The sequence below is a fragment of the Neofelis nebulosa genome, chromosome 14, assembly GCF_028018385.1.
Source record: "Neofelis nebulosa isolate mNeoNeb1 chromosome 14, mNeoNeb1.pri, whole genome shotgun sequence".
Classification (NCBI taxonomy): Eukaryota; Metazoa; Chordata; class Mammalia; order Carnivora; family Felidae; genus Neofelis; species Neofelis nebulosa.
In genome coordinates this window covers 73,727,142-73,753,311 of record NC_080795.1, presented here as the reverse complement: position 1 = coordinate 73,753,311, position 26,170 = coordinate 73,727,142, and the positions used below count along the sequence as shown (strand labels likewise).

Genomic DNA, 26,170 nt, shown 5'->3' with positions numbered 1-26,170 from the left:
ACCCAGAAACTGAGGGGCTCATAGATGAGAGAAAGCAATGGTCATAAACACAAATCAAAATATAACATAGTAGGGATGCCTGGTTGGCTGAGTCAGTCAAGCATCTGACTTTGGCTCAGGTCATGATCTCACAGTCGGTGAGTTCGAGCCCCACGTCGGGCTCTGTGCTGACAGCTCAGAGCCTGGAACCTGCTTCAGATTCTGGGTCTCCCTCTCTCTCTGTTCCTCCCCCACTCGCACTCTGTCTCTCTCACTCTCTCTCAAAAAATAAAAACAAACATTTAAAAAAATATATATAACACAGTAAGGGACAGAACCAAGTTACACATGAGGCAGAACCTATTCATCGTATCCCCTTGGAGAAAAATCACATTAAAAAACTATCTATATAGCAAACACTGGGTGCAAGGATAAATGAGGAAGGCAGAAGTTTCCAGAGAGGAGTTTTAAGTTGAAACTTAGAGAAATGAAGCATCTATGAACCTGAGCTTATCCTTTCCTTTCCCTGTATTTTAACTTAATAGTAAATTGTTCTATAATCTCCTCCTAAACCCTGAGTACAGGCTACGAATGACAGAGTGGGAGGCTGGCTTTACTCAGTGTGTTTGTTGAATCCCACAGCCCCTGTGATCAAAAAATCATGCTCGAGTGGGGAAGTCGGCCAGGCAAAGAGAAATTGCAAAACTATGAGAAGCGCCATAGCAGATCCCCAGTATGCGCTGTGGGCCCCAGGGTAACTAAGGACTAGAGCTGGATGGAGGGATCAACAGAAGCTTCTGGGGCAGGAAATGGGAGGGGACGCTCCAGGCAAAGAGCAGGTGCAAAGATAGCACGCGGCAGCCTGGAACATTGTAGGTCCACCGAGATATGCAATGTGGCCGCAGCAAGGGTGACCGGCCACTGTCCCCGGCATAGGTCCCTTTCCAGAAGGACTTTGCTCTCTCAGGCTCCTGGTAAGCTCTTGCAAACAAGTTTTCACTCTTCCCATAGCTTCGGCTACTGCTCTGAGCTGTGCATTTCTTCCTTCATTCACCACACACTGAACCCAATCCCCAGGGTAGTTTGATGTTCTCTCTGTTCTGGAAGCTTTCTTTTTTTATGTTTATTTTTGAGAGGTGGGGGGAGGGGCAGAGAGAGAAAGGGAGACCCAGAATCTGAAGCAGGCTCCAGGTTCTGAGCTGTCCGCACAGAGCCGGATGCGGGGCTCGAACTCACAGAGCACGAGCTCATGACCTGAGCCGAAGTCAGATGCTTAGCCAACTGAGCCACCCAGGCGCCCCTGTTTTGGAAGCTTTCTAAGCAACTTGCGGCTGTTAGAAGAAAATCTGGCCACACCTGCACACTGTCAAGCTAACTGGGGGTAGGTGGGTGGGGAGGGATTAGGGCCACAGAGCCAGGCCCTCAAAGCTAGTAGGTAGCTTCGTGTGCCATATGGAGGGGCAGGGTTAAATCCAAACAGACCTGGGTTTAAATTTAGGCATAAACATAATTTTAATAAATACATATTTCTTTAATTTTCAATGATGTAACCATTCCTCTACTATAGCTTTTTTTTTTTTTTTTGCTATTATACGTAGTGATAATTTATAATTTTGTATATAAAGCTTTTTCTCAACTGGCAATTTCTTGGAGTAAGTTGTTAAAATAGTTGAATCTGTTCACATTTAGCAAACTTATACAGCACATGGTGCCCGGCACTATTCCAAAAACTTCGCAAGTATTGATTCATTTAATCCTCATAATCCAGTAAGGTGGATACTATCAGAATTATTCTCATCTTAGAAAGGAAGAAACTGAGGCATGTTAATTTAAGTCGCCTCAGTTTACACAGTTGGTAAGTGGAGAAGCCAGGATTTAAATCCAGATATTTGGACCCCACGGTCAGTATTTTTAAAGGGACCTTACATTCAAAAGAATTAATATTCTTAAAGCTTTTGGTACCTATTGCCAAACTGCTTTCCAACCGAGAATGGCGTCCAATTTCACCAGCACTGATGCGATCATTTAAATTTTTTAATTTATGCATCAGAAATGGTATCTGATTGCTTTAAAACTGTTGTTTGATTACTAATAAGTTCGAAGGCGTTTGGAGGGTTTTCCCACTTCTATGAGTTACGAGCTCTTACTCTTTCGTTTTTCACTCTTGTTTCTCTTTCTCTAGACTCGTCATGATGTTTTATTCTTCTTATCTCTTGACATTCGGTGTTTTGCATGAGCTTTTTACATAATAAATTCAATACATGGTTAAAAAAAACTTTAGGCGCTGCCACTTAGAAGCTATGGAGGCTAGTCATTTAGGCTCTCTGAGCCTCAGTGCATCCTTCCGCAAAGTGGGGATAGCCCCGTTAGAATCGCGCTGTGCTCTGGTACCAAGCGGATCACCGGGGTACAAATCCAACGCTGTCTCTTGAGAGCAGCGCGTCCTCAGGCACATCAGTTCATCCCGTGCCCTAGTTCCCTCCCTGTCTCGGCGTCCTGTAAATTGAGGGTGATGGAGCCCGGGGAGTCTTTGCAGCCGGCTTTCCTCGAGCAGTTAGTTGTTCCCCAGGGTCTGCTGGACTCACAGAATGGTGCCGATGGGAGGAAAAGTAGAAGCTGGTCGGCCGCACCCCCTTAAGCATCCCACGAGGAGCTGCTCGGGCAGCAAAGACCCGGGGTCCCAGGGTGAGCCGGCGGCACGGAGAGCTCTTCTCCCCAGGCATGTGCCCAGCGCTCTTTCCCCGAAGCCCTGAGAAGAGATCCCTGCAGGCCCGGCCCAGGGCGGGATATTACTTCGCAAGGACTCGCTGCCTGGTTAACAGGAACAGCCCTGCGTTCTTGCCCCAACTCGCCCCCCAAATACATAAACGAACACCATCGTTTGCTGAGCACCTGTTTGCCCAGGAACTGGGCAAGTGTTACCTCGCTTAATCCTCGAGGTAACCGGTGAGCGTGGGCGCTATGGTTTCCTCTCGTGTGTAGATGGAAACACGGAGGCCCACGGAATTGAATACTCAGCCTGAAGCCACACGTCCTAGTAAGGGAACATGCCAGGACTAAAAATACAGCCTCTTCACTCCGAAGTCTAAGCTTTTTCCGCCACTCAGGCTCATCCTCTGCCCCCCCCCCCCCCACACACACACATCCTGTAAAGATAGAGGGCCTCCTTGCTGTGAATAATTGGCCCCTATGACTTTTTTTTAATTTATTTTTTGAGGGGGGTGGGAAGGGAGCGGGGGGAGCAGAGAGAGAGAGAGAGAGAGAGATCCTAAGCAAGCTCCACACTCAGTGCAGAGCCCAAAGTGGGGCTCAATCTTACAACCGGGAGATCAGGACCTGAGCCGAAATCAAGAGTCGGACGCTCAACTACTGAGCCACCCAAGCACCCATGACTTTGTAAATTATGCTTGTCTTCCGTTAGCCACAAGGGATGACGATTGCTTTCCACTCTGATTGGAATCTTTAGGTACTGTCTTGAATACTATTCCTGGTTTCTGAAGAATGCAACATACATCTGTCAGAGGGTGAAAAGGGTGCCACACTCACACAGTAAGTAGACGCTTGACCTTGGCGCTTGGCAATAAATGCCTTCTCTCAAGGAGCTCTAGAATTCAGTGATTGTCCTGTCTTCGTTAGGGACCAAAAAGAGCAGGTGCAGCTCAGGCGGTCGTCGTTAGTTCTAGACAGAAAGACTGGAGGATATTTCTGATTCCTGCTCACCTAACTGTCGGATGTTTGCAATTAGGTATAGGGGAAGAAAAAACAAAGCGGGAGTCAGCCCAGCCAAGCACTCTGGCTTTCTGTGTGATCTCGGGCAAGTTTCCCATCCTCCCTGACTCCCATATAAGCTACAAACACAAATGGACAAAGAAAGATCAAACAAAAGAGACCCCATGTGAACGCTCAAATTCCTGACCAAAGCAAAATGAGTAGGAAGAATCCGAGAATAAGAAGGCAGCATGAGGTGCTACGAGTAGGGTGTATGACACCCCTCTCCTGGTCTTAGATGGTAGCAAAGCCCCCGTTTACTCCCGGAGAGGCCCGACGGGAGCTTTTTTTCCCCTCCCACCCCTGCAGACAAAAGTGGCTGATCTGGCACCTCTGGTCCCCCCAGGTGACAGTTTAGCCATCTACCTGGACCATCAAGTCGAAGGACTCTGGCCTCCTAAAAGTCGTGGAACCACATGGGACTTGCATTGCCTTTATTCTGCAGCACAAGAGCCAAGATCTGGGGTGGAGGTGGGGTGGGGTGGGGGTGGGGGGCTCAGTAGTCCAAATCCCTTCACCCGGGGGTGGGCAGGGGGAGCAGGAAATCTTGGTCGCTACTTATAGTCGAATAGCTCTTCTTTCGCTCTTGCCGCATGAAAATCTCCACACGAACAACATATTCCATCTAGGGAACAACATGTTAATGAGTTTAGAGTAGCTTTTTGCAAACTGGGGACACGAGGTAGATACAGCTGGGTAACCCGAAGCCATCACCGGGAGGGGAGTGGAGACTGGAGAGCTGTCCCCTTCTCGACTTCGCTGCCAACCGGCAGGGCGTCTGGCCCACGTCCTACCTCTCTGACACAGACTCCTGAGTCCCCGCCCACTGCCCTGTCACACCCTTCCTCGCCCCCCAACGTCCTCCAGGAGCCTGGGCCATCGCTGTGGGACCAGAGTTTATGCCTCTGTAGCGTTTCCTTCTTTCTCAGTACCTTGAATTCCCTCTTCTTCTTCTCTTCCAGCCTTAAAACAAAAATGCCTCCAGAATATCTGCCGGTCCGTGTGAGGCCTTGAAAAGACGATGGGACCTAACGATAAACTGGACGACATCCCTTCACCCTGGCCCCTGGCCCAGGTTGGCTGGATGTGAAAAATTCACCAGGCTCCAGCTAGATCATCAATTAACTGAAAGAGGTTCTTTGGGGAAGCAGCAATTCTTTCTCTCCTGTGAACCCTGCGAAGGGGGAAGGCCAAGTGTGAGAGCTGCCCTGAAACCTAAATCCACGGTCAAGAATCCCCCGTGATGCTTACGGAGATCCTGAGACGGGAGAAATGGGTTGAGGGGTATCACAGCAGCCGGAACAAATGAGTCCAGGCACTGAGACTCTGACACAGTACCCAGAGTGACTTACACTTGGGATTTTAGGAAGACAACACGATAAATAAGGAAAGGGGAGCCCATACCCTGGAGAGAGTCACATAGGATTTCTCTACACCACGAACCCACGCTTGGGTATATACAAGTACTCAGACTTGCTGACCATGGGATCCCGATAATTCTCCATGCCCCTAAAGAGCAGGTGATGAGAACCTTGCCCCGGAGGAAGTGTGGCTTTTCTGTGGTTGATATCTTGTGTCGATTTCTCGTCTGTGGGTCCCGCTGTATTTGGGGGTCTCGGGTTCTGTGACTCACTAATAGCACTCCCAGAGCTAGAACAGGTTTTATGCTCACATTTCCTTCTTATTACAGCGAAAGCCTAGAGATTAGAGTCAGCAAAGGTAAAAGGTGCAGGGGACAGGGCCCGGGAGAGCCCAGACATCAGCTTCCCGTTGCCTTCTCCGGTGAAGTTGCATGGGCAGCACTTAATCCTTCCAGCAATGCCATGCGACGACACGTATGGAGTATCATCAACCAGAAAAGCTCACCCGAGCCATGGAGTCCAGGGCTTTAATTGGGGGTCAGCCTAGAGGCATGAAGTTACTCTGTCTTCAGGCTCTCCACAGGTCAAGCCGACACGCCGTGACCCAAGGCCCCTGCTATAAGTTGTATTGTTAGCTGGGAGCATCCGGCATGACCCAAAGCTCCAGGTCTACGGACACTCTCGTCAGGCGAGGGTTCGGAGGTTAACCCCCAGGAGCTGCTCAGGGCTGGACTTTTCTTTGGAAGATGCAGGGTTCAATGCCGTGGCCCTGCTGAGTCAACCCTTTCCCAGGCACCCACGGGCTAAGGTGTCCCCGTATCGGTTCGAGTCCCTTTTAATTTCTCCCCAGGCCGCAGTAGCTGCAAACACCCCTGTGAATGCCAAGTCCCCATGCAGAGCATTACTGAGCAGACTTGCTCTTTCCAATGGCCCGTGTGGACCCCGTGCTCCCTCACTGCTGTGCCCGGAGCCCCAGTCTTTCATGTCAACATGCGGCCCGGGCATTGGTGTCCCACCCTCTCTGACCCATGCCGGCCCTTTGGTGAGAAAAGTCACTCCATTCACAGTCCAAGTAGAAACGATTTCCCCCCCCCCATCGGTAGACACTTGAGTGCCCTTGCCCTGACTACCTGTGCACAACGAGGCTCTCAGACAGGTAGAACTTGAACTTCGGGAAGAGACTTCCCTCCTCTCATCACGCGCAGAATAGATTTAGCTTTAACCTCTGGAACACTTGGGAGCCCCTCAAAGTTATGCAAATGCCAAGCTCATGAACTACACCTGCCATCACGACTCTGGGGGCCTGCAAAGGCCCTCTCGTTTGCAAAGCTGAGGAGGACATGGGAAATCTCCTAGGGCAAAGGGACCATACCTGGATAGGAACCAAAAAATGAGCACGATTCATCAGGTGGGGGTTGACCTGACCAGACCTTCTCGAATGGGTAAAGTTGATATTATTAATCAAGGATCTGTGGCCAAGAAAGGCTCTCAGAGTTTCCCCCAAAGAATAATTTATCATCAGGGAAGGTGGGACTAAAGACTTGGTCCCAACACCCTGGCTATTTGTCTGTGGGGGAAACCGGAGGGTGCCCAGCCATCCCACATCTTGGGGATTATGACTGAGCATGACTATCATTTAAAGTTTGTTTAGGGGCGCCTGGGTGGCTCAGTCGGTTGAGCGTCCGACTTCGGCTCAGGTCATGAGCTCACGGTTCGTGAGTTCGAGCCCCACGTCGGTCTCTGTGCTGATAGCTCGGAGCCTGGAGCCTGCTTCGGATTCTGTGTCTCACTCTCTCTCTGCCCCGCCCCTGCTTATACTCTGTGTCTCTCTGTCTCAAAAATAAATAAAACATTAAAAAAACATTTAAAGTTTATTTATTTATTTATTTTGAGAAGGAGAGAGAGCACGCAAGCAGGGGTAAGGCAGAGAAAGAGAGAGAGAGAGAGAGAGAGAGAGAGAGAGAGAGAGTGAGAGAGAGAATCCCAAGCAGGCTCCGCACTAACAGCAGGGCTCGAACTCACGAACCGTGAGATCACGATCTGAGCCAAAATCAAGAGTCGGCCACTTAACGGACTGAGCCCCCCAGATGCCCCACGAGCATGACTAACTTAGAAAAGCCCACATGTGAAGGACCTCTAAGGCCCGTGCAGGGATCTGAACTTGAAGTAAAGACAAAGGCTCAGAGGTCCACACAGGACCAATTTTCTAGAGTCACCCCTTCTGCCACAACAGCGGCAATGACAGAAGGAAAACACGACCCAAGAGCAAATGAACAGAGCTGAGTCCAGAGTCCACGGTCTCCTAGAGGTTAAGGGGAGGTTTGACCCTCCCCCGAGCTGAATAAGTCCTGATTTGGGGGATGCTTAGGGCAGCGAGGAGGCCTTGGGGGTGCTGCCACACTAGAGTTCTTAATAATTGGTGCCTATGTGGCCACCAGGGGTTCACCGATGAGGTAAAAAAGATGGGGCCGTGACTGTCTGCCCGCTGATGAAGGAGTTACAGGTGTAACATCCGTTACACGTATAACATCACTAAACAGGATTCTTCCCAGAGGCAAAGGCACAGGTGCATTTCTGTCTGTCTCATTCACACCCAAGCTAAACTCATATTCATGAATACAAGCTAAATAGGCGGGAGACAGGGAAGGGGGAAGGGAGGAGGAGGGGGAGGGAAGGGAGAAATTTCGGCACTGAGCCATGCTGCCTGTTGACTTAAGAGTTTAGAGATGAGGCGTCTTCTGTGCTGGTGGGAAAGGATTGCGGCAGCTCCGTTCATCGTCAGTGCTCATGAGACACTGAACAACTAATGATCTATAAACAAATCTTTAAGGCACAAGAACAACTAATTATCTGCAGAAGCCCTCCGGTGGGTTCCACCAAGGCTCAGCGACCCCAGATCGAATCGTCGGATGAGCCCAGCAGGGAGGGTCAGGGGAACGCCTCGGAGGGCTCTCAGCCGGCTAGACTGCCCACCCAGAATGATCCCATCACCGTGAGCTCGGATAGACGCCCCCGCCTCGACATGGGCTGTCCAGTCTGGGAAGTGGAGTCCCTGCTGTCGTGACCATCCTGAGCCTAGGATTCGCCGGGGTCCGCTGCCGTGGTGCCGTTGTGAAAACGACAGGGGCAAAAATCCCATGAAAACACGTACGGCCCATAACAGCGCTCGATAAACGCTCGTTTTCCTCCTCAAGGCGGGGTTCTCCCCACGAAATGCAGGCGGGAGCCGCATCCGAGCAGCGACAGGTCACTGTCCCGCTGCTAGGGAGGAGGCAGGGCTGGTACCCGATCCTAGCGTGTCTGACTGTCAAGCCCCATCTCACCCCACCCCACAGCTGGGGCAGGAAACCCCTTAAGGAAAGAGGCATCAAATTCCCGGGCCTTGAGGCCAGGAACATATAAGAAGAATCCCCCAGAGATCCTCTTGCTGGGGAATTCACTAGACCAGACAAAGCCTGCCCTTCTTTGTCAGGAGAGCCCATGTGACTTTCATCAGCCTTTCATCCCCTAGAGTCCCCCTGATGACCCCGAGACACAATCCCTGGGCCCCCAGGCCTTGGAGGTGAGGTAGGGGTGTGGAACAGGGCAGCTATTGTTCTCTGATTACAGCCTGGTTCTCCTCTGGGGCTCAAGACGGGCCTCTTAATATGGAGCCTCACCTGCTCCAAGGCATAGCGTTATGATGTCCCCCTCCCCCTCAGAGGCCTCCCACCTGCCAACCTGCTTGAAAAGCTGTCCTCTCCCCATGAGGAGTGGGGGGGAGGAGGGATCACGTGACTAAGGGTCTTCCCTTGGGGTATAAAGGACTCGGTCTCCATCTTGTTCAAAGTCGAGCATCGTTCATCCAGCTGCTTCTAAGTGGGACCTTCGAGGTACGCACCCCCTTTCCCCTGAGGGGTAGGGAGCCGAACAGGGTGGGAGGGAGGGAAGGAGGAGGGAGGGAGAGAGAAGGATGACAGGTTGGAGGGGGGGAGAAATGGATGGCAGAAGAGAGGGAGGGTGGGGGGTGCTCTCAAGGGGTGGGTGAGACCTGGATGCTACGCCAGGACGTCGCTGGGAATCGGTCACCCTGAGCCCTTGTGCGTGCGAAAAGATGCAACGTCAGAGGCACGGCACCTGCTGCGTGTCCCTGGGGACACTGCATCCCATCAGCGAGGGGCGTGCAAACCCATGTGCGCCCATGTCTCTCCCCAGGGGACCTGGTGTGGAAAGGGGCCAGACTTACTGAGCACTTGGCCTACACCTGGCACGGTGCCCCGTCTAACCCTCAAGATACCCGGATGAAGAACCCCCTTATGGGCATTTTAGTGCCCAGGGAAACGAGTTCCAAGCAGCGTCAGTGCCTGGCTCAGGACGCTCAGCATATAAAAGGCCGAGCCCACCCCAGGCCTGGCCAGCTAGACAGGTCTTGCTCTTAGACACTTCCCACAGTGCCTTGGAGTCAGTCATCGGGAGCCAGGGCCCGAGGCAAGGCCAGGGGAGCCTCCATTTCCCCAAGGACAGTGAGTGTTTACCGTGGGCCCCGGAGGCCTCCTTGGGTAAATGAGGAAGAGGCAGCTCTTCCTGAAGGTGGACACAGCCCCACACCCGAGGCACCTGGCTCGACCCACAGAAGGCTGCTGACTTCCGCAGTGGCCCTGTGCTCGCCCACCTGCAGACGCCGAGGTGCACGCCCCGCATTCGGGTCTCGCTCCCCATGGCTCAGGGCTGAGCGCGTGCTGTCCCCTCCGGCTGGCACCCAGGTTCCCCTTGCTTGGCTCTCGGCTCGGGCTTGCCAACTACAGTGTCACACCGCACCCCAGCCAGTGGCTGGCCACTCCGAGGGGCCTCCCAAGCGGGTGCTCCCAAAAGTCACGACAGTCGTCCCGCGAATGATCGCGAGGCCGCTTGTTTGTTGGGGGTTCCGCCATCAGGATGGCACTGTGGGGCGGGTAACCTACGTGGAGCAGAGACCTCGGACTGGCTGGCCGCAGACCCAGTATCGTGTCTGGTGGTGGCACCCCCTGCAGTGGTGCCTCCTGGCAAAGGGGACTGTGGCCTCACCGGACGTCTCTGAGCCTCAGGTCCCTGCACGGCAAGTGAGGCGTGGGGCGCCTGGCTGGCTCGTCGGTTGAGGTTCTGAGGTTGGCTCAAGTCATGATCTAGTGCTTCGTGAGTTCGAGCCCCATCGGCACAGAACCCATCTGCTATCGGATGCTCTGCATCCTCTGTCCCTCCCTCTCTCTCTCTCTCTCTCTCTGCCCCTCCCCTACTCACGCTCTCTCTCTCAAAAAGAAGTAAAACATTTAAAAGAAAAAAAAGAAAGGAAGTGAGGCGTGTGCTAGTCAAATCTCTATATGCCAGTCTAAGGCGCAGGCATGGTGGGGCCCATGACACAAAGAATGACCCAGTAATGGAAGGTAGTGTTTAAAGGAATAAGGTCCACAGGGCGCCTGGCTGGCTCAGTCCGAGCACGTGACTCTGGATCTCAGGGTCATGAGTTCAAGTTCCCCCATTAGGCGTGGAGCCTTCTTAAAACAATAGATAAATAAATAAAGGGATTAAGGTCCTAAAGTTTATAACTTACTTTGCTTCTAATTGTGGCAAAATACACACAACCTAAAATTTACCATTGTAACTATTTTTAAGTGTGGAGTTCAGTAGCATTATGTACATTCACGCTGCTGTGCGACCCTCACCACCATCCCTCTCCAGAACTTCCTCATCTTCCCCAACTGAAACTCTGTGCCCGTTAAACAACTCCCTTTCCCCCACCTCCCAACTTTAAAAAAGACACATTAGAGCTGAGTCAAGATTTTGTCTGTAATAAGGTCACTTTTGCTCCTTCCCCTTCTAATAGATACATGCTTGAAAATCCAGTAGAGGTCTCTGTAATTCCAATGAGCATCACCCTCAGCCTGTCTCCTCTGAGCGGCAGGACAACCCAGGGGAATCGCCTCCCGGAAGTGAGTGTCCTAGGAGAAAAAGGACAGCAGGCGAGACACGAAACTGACCACCTGCTTCATTTCACCAGACGGGGGGCGGGGCTTCCACTCAAACAGGGCAGAGGGGCCTTTATCGTAACAGCTGCTGGTTACTGAGTCTTTCCTGTGTGCCAGACACAGTGGCTGTAATTACTAATGTTTTCCAGCCACTTCTCTCCGTCAGGCACTGTTGTCACTGCCCTGCGTGGATCAGCTCATTCAGCCCTCACAATAGCCTCATAAGTGACACTGTTATTATCATGAGCACTTCCCAGCTCATGGGAAGTGGGACATTGTGACCATAAGTTGCCGGGCTCAGGGGCTCAATGATCTCATCTGTAAAGAGAGTTTGAACGAGATGAATCCAGTGCCTTCTCCAAGCTCCGGCTGTCGCAGGATTCTCGCACAGAGGGTCGTGACACCGAGGCTTTTTTTTCCCCCAGGAAACGGTTCAGTTGGGTCTGTACCCGAAGAACTGAGCCCAGAAGGCCACCTGGAGTAGTTTTTTTTAATGTGTTTTCTACTTCTTTGTCCCCCATACATGGTAACACGCAAACATGCAGTCTGATTAAACGGTCTCATGTTACAAGGTCATGAAGGATGTTGTCACGTATGCGTATAGCCAGGTTGCCTTGAGGCTTTTTTTCCCTTTCTTGAGGGAGGGGACCCCACCGCAAGACCTCCTAGCATGCCCTCCTTGTGGTGGCAATGATACCAAATGTACCAGGTGATGACATCAGCCTCAGTCTTGTGGGTATGACTTCAGTGGGTATGACTTTCTAGAATGCCTTCAGCTGTTCACCCACAGAGTTTCCAGGGTGGCCACTTTCCATCTGGAGACATCCCAGGCCTCGCCCTGAAGTTTCAGTCTGGTTTCTTGGCCTTGACAAGGAGCCATTCAGACCCAAATCTCCGCAGAAGGACCAGAGAGCTGGTCTAACCTGTAACGTTAACCTGCTGTAGGAATTTATGTGGCTACAAAAGGTTAAAGCAGAGCATTCTGTCCATCAGATAATAACCAGAGTCTTAGAAGATGCTTGAGCTCAGTGGGAATCTCCAAGAACTCACATTCTGCCCTCCGCAGTCGTTCAACATTTATTCTATAGCTTCTAGAGGCTATGCTAGGCCCTGGGGAAGGTAACGATCTCAGGAACTACAAATGTTTTCTCCTCTGGGACACCTTCCACAGTACAAATCCCTGCCCACAAGGTAGAGTGGCCCACTGTGGCCCTGGGTCCATTTGCAGCGCCACCAGGACACGGGACAGCCTTTGTCTCTGGGAGGACAAACTGTAGAAAGTGCTCTTTCCTCCAGGTTGATGCAGCCTGGCAGAGGGCAAACTTGCAAACTTGGGAGTTGAACACTGGATGCATTTCAGCCCCTATGTGCCCCTCAGTGCAACACCCTTGCCCAGTGCACAACATGTGCAACCCCATCCAGCAGCCATGTGGGCGCCCCTGGGGTAGCACGATCACACTGTGCTATCATTCATACTCTGTTCTACGCACAAGTCAACCATCCATCTGACATTCTTGAAGAGTTATATTCCCAGGGAGCTAAAATTATTCTAAAATCCCTCTGGTCTTTAATGTTTTTCCTTCCCCATTAAATACATGGCTGGCCTGTTTGCACTAAGTGGCTACTGAAGGTAAATGTTTGATGACTTGCTCAGATCACGGGGTGCTATGATTGAAATGCAGTCAGTTCTTGGACTCTGCCCCCTTACCACCACCCCCATGGCAGTCCCTGAGGCATGGTCTCTTGAACGCTAGGACAGCAACCAGGCATTCAAATCGCTCAGAAGCCATGGGGAAGGAAGAAATAGTCCCTCAGGAAAGCACTGTTTGTTGGCAGGCAGCGCCACCTTGTGGTTGCCAAATTTATTCCTATGTCAAGCGTTGGTAAGGTTCAAAGTCAGACTACTGAAGGTACATACTCAGAATGCCCCGGTAGCCCAATATATGGGTTACTTACAGCTCCGTCTACAAAAGTCAAACTATAGCCCTTGTTCAGCTGCCTCCCTTCCCTATTATTCTGTGAACAACTCACAGATAAGGAGCGGTTTTCGCTCACTTTGCATTCTGGGATCCTTGCGATGTGCCTGTCGCAGCACAATAAGGGACCATGGGGAAAATGAATAAATGACACCAGATCTGTGGCCTCAAGGAGCCCGGGTTCAGATTCCATTTTACAGATGGATGAACTGAATCTCAGGGAGAGAAGGTGATCTGCTGAATGTCATTAGTTGATGCTGGTTAGTGGCGAAGCTGGGACAGAAACCCTCCTAGGGCTTTCTCCTGCTACCTCAATGCGCTATGGGACAAAGAGCTCGTGGGCGTTCTTACTTCCTGGGATTTCCGAAAGCGTACTCATCATCTTCCACCGACTTCTCTCCCAGGAGGCTGTTCCCTGGATACCTCAGCCCCTCCTTTGCCCTCGCGCTATGATCGTGCTTCTCCTGAGTATGCTGATGGCCCCTCACGGCGGTGAGTAACGGTATTTTCCACCGAATTTCTGGCTTGTTATGTAATTAACATGAACACTGGGGAGTGTTGGCAAATGTCATCTTATTTGCTTGTTACTACTTTTATCCCCTTGCCTGGGAGGGATGGAAGTCAAACAGTAATGACGGGCCACAGATTTAATTCAGCTGATATTTGAGGACCTTGCCCGGGGCACGAGGTGCGGGATGGGCGATGAGGAGGAGATCCAGGGAGAGCAGAAAGCAGGGTGGCCACTCAACCATTCCTCCCCCCGATGGTACATCTCGTCTTGCCTTTGCTCACCGGCCGCTGGCCCGTGTTTCGCTCGTTTCTTTGGAGTGTGTCAGTCCTCTCCACATGCGACAGGAAACACCCCTGTGTAGGTGTGTCTGCTGCAAAGGCACCTCCACCCCGCACCGGGGTCCCGCACCACCAGAGCCTGAAGACATCCGAGCAAGCTCCCTGGCAGCCCCGGCACTCATTTCCAGTTCACGTGCAGTCGTGATGATTCCGAGACTTCTGGCTCCCTCCTTTCTTGTTTGCACATTGGTGCAGCTCTCGAAGGCCCCCACCTCCTTCTTTCCTTCCTACGACTGCTCTGGCTCCCGAGTGACTGACGTCACCCGTTTACCCAGCCATTTCTTCCTTCCCTCCTCATGTTCGGGTAAACTGGGGACCAACACGCTGAGCCTCCCTCTGCAAGGTTCCCTTCCAAACACAGTAGTGAGGGTGTCAACATTATTGAGAATTGGTCTCGACCGTGACCCGAGTTAGAGGACGCGCAGAGATCTGCGTGTTCCCCGGAAATCGGTGAGCACCCGTTACAGGGTAGGCACTTCACGGAGGACCCCGAAGCTCTCCTGCAGCTCTGGGTGCTCCCGAGGTCTGCCCCAGACCTTCCCTGCACGACAAAGGAGCACTCCCACTTCCAGAAGTTGACGGGCTGCTATTGATTATTTAGCTCCTTCACGGATGATTTTTTTTCCTCATTAAAGCCATCTTGTCGTGATTTGGGTCCCCAGGGCCAGCGGCTCCACCTTTACCCAGACCCTGACTGTCTTGTTCAAATTCCAACTATGGCCTTGGTGTCCATCATTTTTTATGATGAAATTATGAAATATTCTATAGCTTTTCAATCTCTTCCCTATCCTTTAAAATGAGATCACATCAGGGCACCTGGGTGGCTCCGTCAGTTAAGCGTCCGACTTCGGCTCAGGTCATGATCTCTTGGTCTGTGAGTTCGAGCCCCGCGTCGGGCTCTATGCCGACGGCTCGGAGCCTGGAGCCTGCTTCCGATTCTGTGTCTCCCTTTCTCTCTCTCTGCCTCTCTCCTGTCCATACTCTGTCTCTCTCTCTCCCTCTCTCAAAAATAAATAAACATTAAAAAAAAAAAAATAAAGCCATAGTTGGTTGCACCTGGGATGCTCAGTCGGTTAGGTCACAATCTCCCGGTTCATGAGTTCGAGCCCCACATCAGGCTCTTTGCTGTCAGCATGGAGCCCACTTTGGCGCCTCTGTCTCCCTCTCTCTGCCACTTCTCCGTGCACACCTTTGCACACACACACTCTCTGTCTCTCTCTCAAAAATAAATAAACGTTAAAAAAATTTTTAAAAATCAGAGCCATAGAAAGTTGCACACACACTCTCCCTCTCTCAAAAATAAATAAACGTTAAAAATATTTTTAAAAAAATTAGAGCCATAGAAAGTTGAAGTGCAAACATATACGTGCACGTGTGGATTTAAATGTCCCATACCTGCAGCCCCGACTTTGCAGGGGTGAGTGTGTGACCACCACAGATTCTACGCTACCCAGCCAACAAATTCACCAGGTTTTGGTCCAGGCGCTGTGGGGGGGGGGGGGGGGGGGAGGTCTGTTTTTTGTTGTTTTGTTTTGTTTTTTAATTTTTTTAAGTTTGTTTATTTTGAGAGAGGGAGAGAGAGAGAGAGAGAGCACGAGCAGGGGAGGGGCAAAGAGGCAGGGAGGGAGAGAATCCCAAGCGGGCTCTACCCTGACAGCATAGAGCCTGACTTGGGGCTCGAACTCACGAACCATGGGATCACGACCTGAGCCAAAACCAAGAGTCGGGCGCTTAATCGACTGAGCCACCCAGGCGCCCCGGTCTGTGCTTGAGGCCTCCGCCCGCACGCCTAGTCTCAAAGAGGCAGGAGTGGTGCCTTGGTCTGGGTCGTCTGGGAAACGGATGCCCGGACTGCAGACGTCCTTGGAGGAAACACCTGGGGGGTGGCAGGACTGCAACCAGGACAGGAGAGGTGGGTGCATCCTTGACCACAGCTGGGTCTGAGGAAAGTCTGGCAAGGCCGCTAGGGAGGAGTCCATAAGCAACGTCCCTTGTGCCCCAGGAAGCTGGGCCACTGGGGTACACCTGCTGGGTCATGGCCGGGAACAGCCATGGGGGACGTGAACTCTGTGCAGACACCCCTCGGGCTTTCGAGCACCGCAGGCACAGAGCCGGAACTCTGCCGGGCGCCTTCTTGAAGCCGCACCCCCAGGGCCGTCTGACTCAGACGTCGAGACAAGGCTTTGGGGCGTGCGGACAGGGTGGAGGGTCTCTGTGCACTTCCACGGCTCTCTCCGGGGTGTTTCTTCACCCCTGTGGCAGGGGTGGGAGCAGCCCCCTCAGCACACCCGGGGCCAGGTTGCCCTCTCTCTTCTCTTCACTGAGAGCTGGCTCGTGACTCCAAAGTGTTGGCCGGTGGGATGGCGGTCAAGCCTGTTAGGAGAGGGAGATACCCTTGAACCTTCCCTACCAGGGAGCTCGACACAGGCCCCCATCACACAGCAGAAGTGGTGCCCATTCCCCACCGTCCTCTGTGCGTCCACCTGCCAGAACCTGCGGGAGAGGCGGCTGGACACGGGTGGGGTTTGTGCATTCCTGGCTGATCTTCCGGGGAGAACACTTCATAGTAGGAGACACCGCTCATAACCACCGACAGCCCTCGCCCTTCCACTCTCTAGAGATGGCTAATTTTGCTTAAAGGTTACAAGGCGATTCCACTGGGCCGTCACTCACTGGCTGATAAGTTGGCCATTTGATGGCATAGTTCAACCACGGGCTGCTCATTCGTTCACTGCAGAGATATCTGCTGAACCGCGCTTACGTTTGTCAGCGTTCTTACCCTCAGGAAGCCCCTGGTTTAGTGGACGCAACGGTCACCGACACAGGTCATTGCAACCCGGGGTCACAAGGGCAGCGAGAGAAGGGCGTCCCGGCGTTACGGGAGCCAGGGAAGGTGTCCCTAACCCAGCCCGGTTTGGGGGTCGGGTAGGCCCTCTGGAACTCTGGGCAGAACATGAAAATGTAAGGGCCAGTGACACAAAGGGGAGCAGGCGTCCGAGTCTCGGGGCACCGCACAAGCAAAGCCAGGACAGCAAGAATTCGTTTGGGGTCTGGAAAACGATAAGCATCCTGGAAGCGTCAGCTTCAAAGTCGGAGACGGTTTGGCAGAGTGAGGAAGGGGCAGATCCAGGGAAGCCGTATGTGTCCGGGCGGAAGAAGCTAGACTTTCCCTCCATGGGGCTCGGCTTTGGTGTCTGTGACACGGCCACAGCGAAGGGCGCCCCACGGCCCCGGGCGCAGCGCCGGACTGGAGGGGATGCCTGCAAAACAGATTCCGGAACAGAACGGATGCCAGCTCCCTTCCCTTCGAACAGCGCGCTCACCGAGCCAGAATCCATTTTATTCTGCCCAGTGTTGTCCCCCTCATCCCCTCGGACCCCCCACCCCCCGTCTCCCCCACTGCCATCCCTCTGGAGTGGGCGAGTGAACGAATCCAGTCCTCTGGGATCCACAATTGAAGAGCCACGGCGACTTCTGCAGCTGCTAATGAAATGTGTGGGTGTCGACACCCTGAGAGGACTGGGAGTGGGGGCGGGGGGCACACATGCTTGAGAGCACTTCTCCACGAGCGGACCACCTCCACCCGCCAGAACACTGGGGCAGTACCTGTGAGCCAGCGAGCGAGGACCCGGAGGCACTTTACCGTTGCCGCAGAAGTGGGCCGCGGATGTTCTTAGCCGTCGGCTGGCACGCCGGTGAAATCGTGTCCGAGGCAATTAGACCAAATGTGGAATGTGCCAGAGCAATCACGTGGGCTCCGTGGTAGGACCCACCTGGAGCTGAAGGAAGTGCTGTGTCTCCCCGGGTCGGAACGTCTGTCCGCGGGTCAAGTCCTCGTACAGCCCATGGCTCTCGGGCCGGAGGGAATGCCCCTCGGTGGGAACAGGAATCCGGAGGACTGGAGAGGACGCGCCTGGCCACAGCCGCAGAGCACATCCCGCTGGGAGGGAGGCCGGAGTTGGGGCGAGCTCATCATGCTGAAGTTCGTCGTGCGAGGAGCCAGGGAGCCAGGCTGCGTCCCCTCCAACCCATCCCTGGAGGGCCTGGCCGCAGAGGGACCCAGCGCGAGCCCACGGGGTTGGTAGTTGGGGGGGCTGCTCCCCCGCAGACAGGCACCTGCTAACGATGTCTGCGTCCCCGGGATAAGTCCACGGGGGCGATGATGAGGTCGATGATGAAGGTGAGGGCCAAGCAAGGCAAACCACTTGTTAGTGTGGAGGGGAAAGGGGGCAGCGAGGGGAAGGAGTTGCTCATAACAGCACTAATGGTAATAATTAATAATGACGAATGGCTGCCGTGACATTTGAGCGTCCACGGTGCACCGTCCAGTAAGCCACGTTTTCCAGGCTTCATAGCGCCTCTCTGATCCACGGTGTCAGATCTTGCAGATCCAAGTTCATCTGCTATCACGGCCTTTGCTCCCACCCTTCCGGAATCTCGTAGACCCCCTGCTTCATAATGAGGATTCCAGGCCCCTGGGGAGACAGCCAAGGCTGGGAAAAGGCCAAGTCCAGCTGGCTCCCTGCTGAGTAGCTCATGCAATTCAACATTTGCAGCCCTTCACCGTGACTCCCCTGTGGATAAGTGCAGGGTCGGGAGCTGAGTCTCGGGGTGCACAGACCCCTGGCAGTCATTGGTCATTTTGGTTGCCGATAGAGAGGGAAAGCCCTGTCCTTGATTAGAGGGTTCCTGGGGTGGGGTCCTTTCCTTGCCTGTGCTTATTTCCCCCAAGTTTTCATCTCAAGGCACTCCAAACACGCAACCTAAATCAAAATGGTATGCTTTGTATGCAACAAGAGCTTCCAGATGAGTCCCCAAACCTCTCTATCCCGAGCCAGAAGACCATTCTTTTTTTCCCCCCTTTTTTTCTTTTCTTTATTTTTTATTTCAGGAGCAGACTTTAGTGATTCATCACTTACGTATAGCACCCAGTGCCCACCCAACAAGTGCCCTCCTTAATGCCATCACCCATCTAGCCCATCCCCCCCCCAACAACACCCCACCAGCAACCCTCAGTTTATTCTCTTCATTTAAGAGTCTCTTTTGGTTTGCCTCCTCTCTTTTTATCTTATTTTTCCTTCCCTTCCCCAATGTTCACCTGTTTTGTTTCTTAAACTCCACATATAAGCGAAATCATATGATATTTAACTTTCTCTGATTGACTTATTTTGCTTAGCATAATACACGCTGGTTCCATCCACATTGTTGCAAATGGCAAGATTTTGTTCTGTTTCATCACCGAGTAGTATTCCATTATATATATACATATATTACTATATCTTCTTTTTTTAAAAATGTTTATTTACTTTTGAGAAAGAGAGACAGAGTGCAGATGGAGGAGGGGCAGAGAGAGAAGGGGACACGGAATCTGAAGCAGGTTCCAGGCTCTGGACTCTCAGCACAGAGCCCGACACGGGGCGCTAACCCACGGACCGCGAGATCATGACCCGAGCCGAAGTCGGACGCTACATCTTCTTTATCTGTCCATCAGTTGATAGACATTTGGGCTCTTTCCATACTTTGGCTATCGTTGATAGCACTGCTATAAACATTGGGGTGCATGTGCCCCTTTGAATCAGCATTTTTTTATCTTCTGGGTAAATACCTACTACTGCAATTGCTGGGTCATAGGGTGGTTCTATTTTTAATTTTTGAGGAACCTCCATAGGGTTTTCCAGAGTGGCTGCACCAGCTTGCATTGCCACCAACGATGCAAAAGGGATCCTCTTTCTCCGCATCCTCGCCAACATCTGTTGTTGCCTGAGTTGTTCATTTTAGCCACCCTGACAGGTGTGAGGAGTATCTCCTCGTGGTTTTGATTTGTATTTCCCTGATGATGAGCGATGTTGAGCATCTTTCCATGGGTCTGCTAGCCATCTGGATGTCTTCTTTGGAAAAGTGTCTACTCACGTCTTTTGCCCATCAGAAGGCCATTCTTAAGGCCAACCAATGTGAGACAGTAGGGCCACCTTATTTTCAGCAACAGCTACCCCAGAGACCCAGCATAGAGCAGGTCTTAGAAAAATATACGTCGAATTGAATTTACCTGCGTCCCCTCATCCCCTTGCCTGCTGGCTGCCCCTCCCAGCAAGTGGGTTATGACACTGCTCCTGCTAACACTGCTGTCCTCCTCGATTATAGGGGGCCATCCTCTGGACACCCCACACCTTCCACGGGAGCTGCCTCCAGGACTCTCAAAAACTATCAGTAAGGATTTTTTGAACTTTTCTTGGGAGACCTAGCTGGGAAGGAAGTTGTCTGGGATACTGGCAGAGAAAATGACCCTTTCTAAATACACCACTTACTTCTGTGGCTCTTGTAGTCACAGTGATTCAAATGGGGCTCAAAAGCCTCTCCGTCAACTGTCTCCCCTGATGTCTGACCCACCATGGCTCTCTCTTTGGAGACAGAGCGCTAAAGCTCCCATCAAAAGATAAAGGTCAGGGGCGCCTGGGTGGCTCAGTCGGTTAAGCGGCCGACTTCAGCTCAGGTCATGATCCCACGGTCCGTGAGTTTGAGCCCCACGTCGGGCTCTGGGCTGATGGCTCAGAGCCTGGAGCCTGTTTCGGATTCTGTGTCTCCCTCTCTCTGACCCTCCCCCATTCATGCTCTGTCTCCCCCTGTCTCAAAAATAAATAAACCTTAAAAAAATTAAAAAAAAAAAAAGATAAAGGTCAGCTGAAAGGGGGACAGGAAATGGAAGTAAATGGGTTGATCATGGGGGTAATATGGTCACGGTATTTTAGCTTCAGATTGAGCTCTGAGACTCCTAGAAGGCAAGGTAAAGAGAGAAAGAAAGACAATGGATTCCAGGGCTCAACCTATAAGAAAGGAGGATCCATAACTGGTTTTTTGGGAGGGGGAAGTCTTCCTGGTGAGACAGGGTAAAGATTTCTCAGGTGGGCTCTTAAACCGGGTACCACTGAAGGACACAATGCATAGCGAACCAGCCGGCCACACTCGCCCCAACCTCAGGGTTCACTTCCAGCCTTTCAGAGAGGCGAGCTGAGTCAACCAAACTATTTGTGCATGAGCCCATGCGAGCAAAGCGATCGGTGCCACCCAGACCCAAATGACAATCTGGCCCCTCTCCAAATGCCATAACCCCCCGGCCAAGGGCGATGCCCAGTCCAGGGAGAACTTGTAACAGATGTATAGACTCACAGCGCATGCTTGGCACTCGATGGGAACAAGGCCGGGAAACCCCGTGTGGCAGCAGGCCATGACAGCCCTTTCTCTCCAGCGAGAGCATCCCGGGCGATCTGCGCATCAGGATCCCAGGAGCCCCCCAGGTAGCAGCTCAGATGCAAGGGAATGGGGCTCACGGAGAGCACCCACAGGACCTGCCCCGGCCTAGAAGCTTTATTCTCTAGTAGAATTAGTATCTCCAGTAACGATTTCATAGGTACCGTTTCCAAGATGCCCAGAAGAGACATGCTCGGTGGCAAGGGTCATCACACCGAAGGGGTCCCCACACGATGACTCCCCACTAGGTATTTATAGTTCACCCGGGGTCCCCGCCCGTCCAGATACACCTCGTCCTCCAGGGGCCGTGTGGCTTTACTAACACACTTCCATTGCATCCCCATGGTAACCCGCGTTACCAGAAAGGTAGTCCGAGGTCAAATCCATCCTTAGAGAAAGAGAAAGGGTTTTACTTACTCTTCACAGGGGCGGGGCGGGGCGAGGAGGCAGGGCAGGGGAAGGGCCCACCGACTTGTTTCCTCTGCTTTCCACTTAGATCTCACAGCCTTCCAAGGGGCGTTTAGAAACGCGGAAAGTGTGGCCGACATCTTTGGTAAGTGAAATGCCAAAACTGCTTCTGTCTGCCGGGTGTCAGGGCACGGGGTGCGTGAGTGTGGGAAATCTAAGGAAGTTACCAGGGCCTTGGTCGCTGCTCTCTGGGCTCCCTTGCTCCCGCTGCCCCAGCCAAGCTCTGAGCCGTGTGATCCGGGTTCCGACAAGAGCAGTAGTGTCTCATATTGCATTGCGTGTCACTGGGTTGCGAGGTGCCTGCATCGTCCTGGCTTTGCTAGTCCTGATCAGTCCGCAACCCGGGCGGCGGGGTTGGGGGGGTGGGGCGGGGAGAGAATGGCGTCCCTGTTGCCCAGGCTAGGAATCGAGCCTAAGAGAGGTATGTGACATGCCCAGGTCACAAGGGGGACGCTCCCCTCTGAGTCCAGAGATTAGTGGTTGGCTCTTCTCTCCCCAGCTAATAAATACACGTAAAGCCTAAGAATTTCAAAGAGGGTCAAGGGCTCCATTTATCAATTATGTATCTATCCCGTGACTATCGATTGCTGGGACCATGATTGTTCCCACCATTGCTTTCTGAAAGTACCCCCCAAATAAGGCTATCCTGTGATTGACAGGGAGCAAGGAGCTCTGAACTGCTGTGGGATTAGACAACACGGGCAGAGGACTGCACTGGAGGTGTGCATGTGACTCGGTGCAGGTGCCCGCTGTTTTTGAGTGAAAATGCATATTTATGTAAACACACACACACGCACACGTGAACTTTAGAGTAGCTTTTTCCCTCCGTATAGAATCATTTCTTCGTTTTCCGACGAGGCCATGTGAAAAGAAACCATGGGAATGGAAGTTTGAATGGGGTAGGAAAAACTCGAAGAGCCTGGGAGGGAACAGTCCTCACAGACCCCTCGTGGACCTCCCCAAGCTCCCACGGGTGACCCTGTGCATTAGAATCATGGCTGTGGGGTCACACCCCCTTTGGTGCTTAACCGTCTTGCAGCCAGAAAGGCAGAGAATGGGGAGGGTGGGTGTGCCGCTCGAGGTCAAAAACCTGGAAATTGCTCTCTTGTCAGTTTTGCAGGAACGTTCGTGTTTAGGGCAAATCGTTGGTTGCTGGTTGGTACCTCGGGCATATCTCTGACCTTCAGTTTTTTTACCTATGAAACAGAAGTGACAGAGTGGCACTGCCTTGCCGGATTAACGGGAAGGTTATGGGATCATGGGCCAAGCGAATGCTTCCTAAGGCGTGACTCGCTATCTCTCTTAATTATTGTCCTATTTAAAGCACATAGCAGTTTCTGGCACATAATAGGGGCCCCCAAATTATTAGTGTCTGTATCTGTTCTCTAGGGCCACGACTGTATCATTTGGGGTCCACTCGTCAGACTCATAGTGACTTAAATAACAAAGGCATTTAATTATCTCACAGAAGCCGTCTGAAAGCCCCAGATGTCGGAGGTATCAGCAGGTGTCAGAGGCCCATTCTTCCTCCACCGCTCCAACTAAGCACGCTGGCTTTTCGATATTAGGCTTGGGGCCTCATGGTGACAAGGTGGTTGCCACAGCCCCAGCCAACATATCCTTATCCATATTCAAGGACGGAGAAAGGTGTAGATCCAAAGGATGTCTTCCATGCCTTTGTCCTTTATTATGAAAGAAACAATTCCCAAAAGTCTCTAACCGACTTCCCCTTGTTTCGGCCAGATCTGGGTCACGTGCTCAGCCCTAGGCCGCTCACTGTAATGGAAGCCGGGATTATTAGCATGACGAACCCAGAATGAGCATGACACATCCCCCAGGGATTTGCGGAAGGGGGTCACCTTCGCTGAGCGCCTTTCAGCTTTGTGGGTAAGGAGGAAAGTACGTGACTATTGGAGGTGACCGGCAGGGACCACGGCTCACAAACCTGCCTCCCTCCCATTGTCCAGAGCGACCCTGAGTACACAGTAGGTGCTTAGTAGGTTGCCGCGGTGCAGGAAGTCCCGGGCACAGGGGCTCCTTCCCGGACCCCCGTCCCCAGCGCCCGGCCTGCTGTCCCCTCCCCGCAGACTGCCTGGGCTCCCACTTCACCTGGCTGCAGGCCGTCCTCACCAACTTCCCCGCGCTCCTCCAGTTCGTGAATGGCATGAAGTGTGTGGCCGGTCTCTGCCCCCGGGATTTGGAAGACTACGGCTGTGCCTGCAGGTTTGAGATGGAGGGACCGCCCGTGGACGCGTCTGACAGGTGAGCTCTGGGAGGCCTGGCTGACACTTGGGAAAGCTGTCAGGAGCTTAGTTCTCCCCTGAGAAGCGACTGGTTTCCTCATCTTTCCATGGCTATGTATCACGTCCTGGGAAGTTGTCAGGATCCTGGCTCTGTCTCACATGCAAAGCGTCAAGAGTAGTGACTCTCCGAGTGGGGTCCCCCTGTATCAGAAACACCGGGATGCAGATTCCAGGGGCCCATCCCAGACCGACCGACTCAAGACTACCTTTACCTACAACCTGAAGTCTGAATTTTAAACAAGCTCCCCAGGAAAATTATTCTTTGTTCAGAACAGTCCTGGCCAGCAGGGGTCAAGTAACTACGAAAGTTTCCGTTTAATTTTCGCACAAACGTGCGCCAATCCCATAGGGACACTCTGCTTAATGTAACAGAATCCTAGCGGCGCCTGGGTGGCTCTGTCGGCTCAGCGTCTGACTCTCGCTTTCGGCTCAGGGCTTCTTGATCTCACGGTTGGTGAGATCGAGCCCTCCGTCAGGCTTCCCACTTACAGCAGGGAGCCTGCCTGGGATTCTGTCAGTGTCTCTGCCCTTCTCCCGCTCTCGCTCTCTCTCTTAAAATATATAAATAAACATTTGACATATACACACAGACAGAATCCTATCCCTGCTTCAAAGACGTAGGTGGCTAGTGGGGGTTATAGAGGAGACACAAGGGGCCCCATGACAGTGCGTGCCCTCCCCGCACACAAGGGAGGGGAAACTACAACAAATCCTCTACCTTTACACATCAGGTTAGGAAGAAAAGTTAAAATGTTAGATGCATCAAGTGTTGGCAGGGATTTGGCAGAAGGTTTACTGGCAGCGGGAGGGCACCTCTACCCCGGGAATCATGTCCCCACCCACTGGTGTGCACCTGTGCCCAAAGCCAGCGTGACAGAGTGCGTGCTCTCATAGAAGTGGGAAGGACTCCCCTTAGTAGCAGATGGGACAGCCCGTTGTCTGCCCCGGAGTCTCTCCATTAGGACACCCTCTTTGAATGCAACCTCCATGCTCCCCAAACCTGCCCTTCCCTGCCCTGCACCCGCCACGTGGGACAGCGCGTGCACACGGTCTGTCTCACGCTCCACTCAACAAACTCTAAGCCGGAGGGTGGGGGGGGGGGTGGGAGCTGCACCATGTCATGTCTGTGCACCCCCACTGCGGACCACAGCACTGGGCACATAGTAGGAGCTCAGCAAATTAACTCCAATTGCTTTTCGGAGATTAAAATTAAGTAATTACATAAAAAGTGAAATATCCTGCTGGAGCAGGAAAAACAGCTTCGGAATCAAGCAAGAGATCTCTCTCATTTCCACGTCTCCAAGAGAGGATGTCCGTTGCCTCTGCACCAGAAGGGCACTTTCCCAACTTTGGGACTGGGAGCAAACTGACTCCCAGAACCAGCTCACTGACATTCCGACAGAAAGAGGCTGATCCGTGCGGCATGGTGCTCGGACCATTTCTGGGAACGTGTTTTCCTTTCAGGTTCTCCCTTACCACTTCTAATTATTAGAATTATTAGAATGCCTAGAACACCTAGCCAGAAGTCAAAGAAATGAAGCAGCAATCCACCACAGTCTCAATGATGGAAGAAATGATGGCCCCCGAACCAGTGGAATGACGGGCCACACCCAATTTCAGTTACTTTACACAGTTCAGTTGACGGGGGTGGGGATCTCCAAACTCCTGGAGGACTGGATGTTTCTACTTTGAACCTTCATAGCAGATTCCAAGAATAATTGCTATCATTTATTGAGTGCCTACCTCACGGTAAGATCTATATAGATGTTTTCTTTTTTTTTTAACTTTTAATATTTTTTCAGGTTATTTACTTATTTTGAGAGAGAGAGGCAGACAGAGAGAGAGACAGGGTGCAGGAGGTGCAGACAGAGGAGAGAGAGAGAGAGAGAGAGAGAGAATCCCAAGCAGGACCTGCCCTGTCAGTGCAGAGCACAATGTAGGGCTTGAACTCACGAACCATGAGCTCACGAGCTGAGCCAAAAACAAATGTCGGTTGCTTAACCAGCTGAGCCACCAAGGCGCCCCTGATGGATGTTTCCCTGAATGCCCCAAATTTTTGAGTTAGGCAGTTGGAGAAATTTCGTAGCTGGCCCAAAGCTACGAGCTGCCTGTGTACTTTTTCTTCTTTACATTGGTCTCCACTGACCTCCTGTGTGCATTGCAAGAGCCTCCTGACCCCCATTTTAGTGTCAGCCTCACTCTGAGATTGACTTCGACCTTGGCAAGTTGCTGAGCCTTGT

General features: G+C 52.4%; 2 protein-coding genes across 2 annotated transcripts in view; both read left to right on the top strand.

Annotated features, from left to right (window-relative positions):
* Nucleotides 1-6,892, top strand: part of HHLA1 (HHLA1 neighbor of OC90) — a 35,730-nt gene extending 28,838 nt beyond the window's left edge. Inside the window, exons 15-16 of the mRNA XM_058699099.1 lie at nucleotides 3,446-3,528; nucleotides 4,710-6,892. Coding sequence (XP_058555082.1) covers nucleotides 3,446-3,528; nucleotides 4,710-4,753 — 127 coding nt within the window. The 3' untranslated portion in view covers nucleotides 4,754-6,892. The remainder of the gene's footprint in view (nucleotides 1-3,445; nucleotides 3,529-4,709) is intronic.
* A 6,487-nt stretch (nucleotides 6,893-13,379) lies between these two features.
* Nucleotides 13,380-26,170, top strand: part of OC90 (otoconin 90) — a 30,960-nt gene continuing 18,169 nt past the window's right edge. The window contains exons 1-4 of the mRNA XM_058698966.1: nucleotides 13,380-13,557; nucleotides 20,056-20,121; nucleotides 21,656-21,712; nucleotides 23,715-23,889. Coding sequence (XP_058554949.1) covers nucleotides 13,380-13,557; nucleotides 20,056-20,121; nucleotides 21,656-21,712; nucleotides 23,715-23,889 — 476 coding nt within the window. The remainder of the gene's footprint in view (nucleotides 13,558-20,055; nucleotides 20,122-21,655; nucleotides 21,713-23,714; nucleotides 23,890-26,170) is intronic.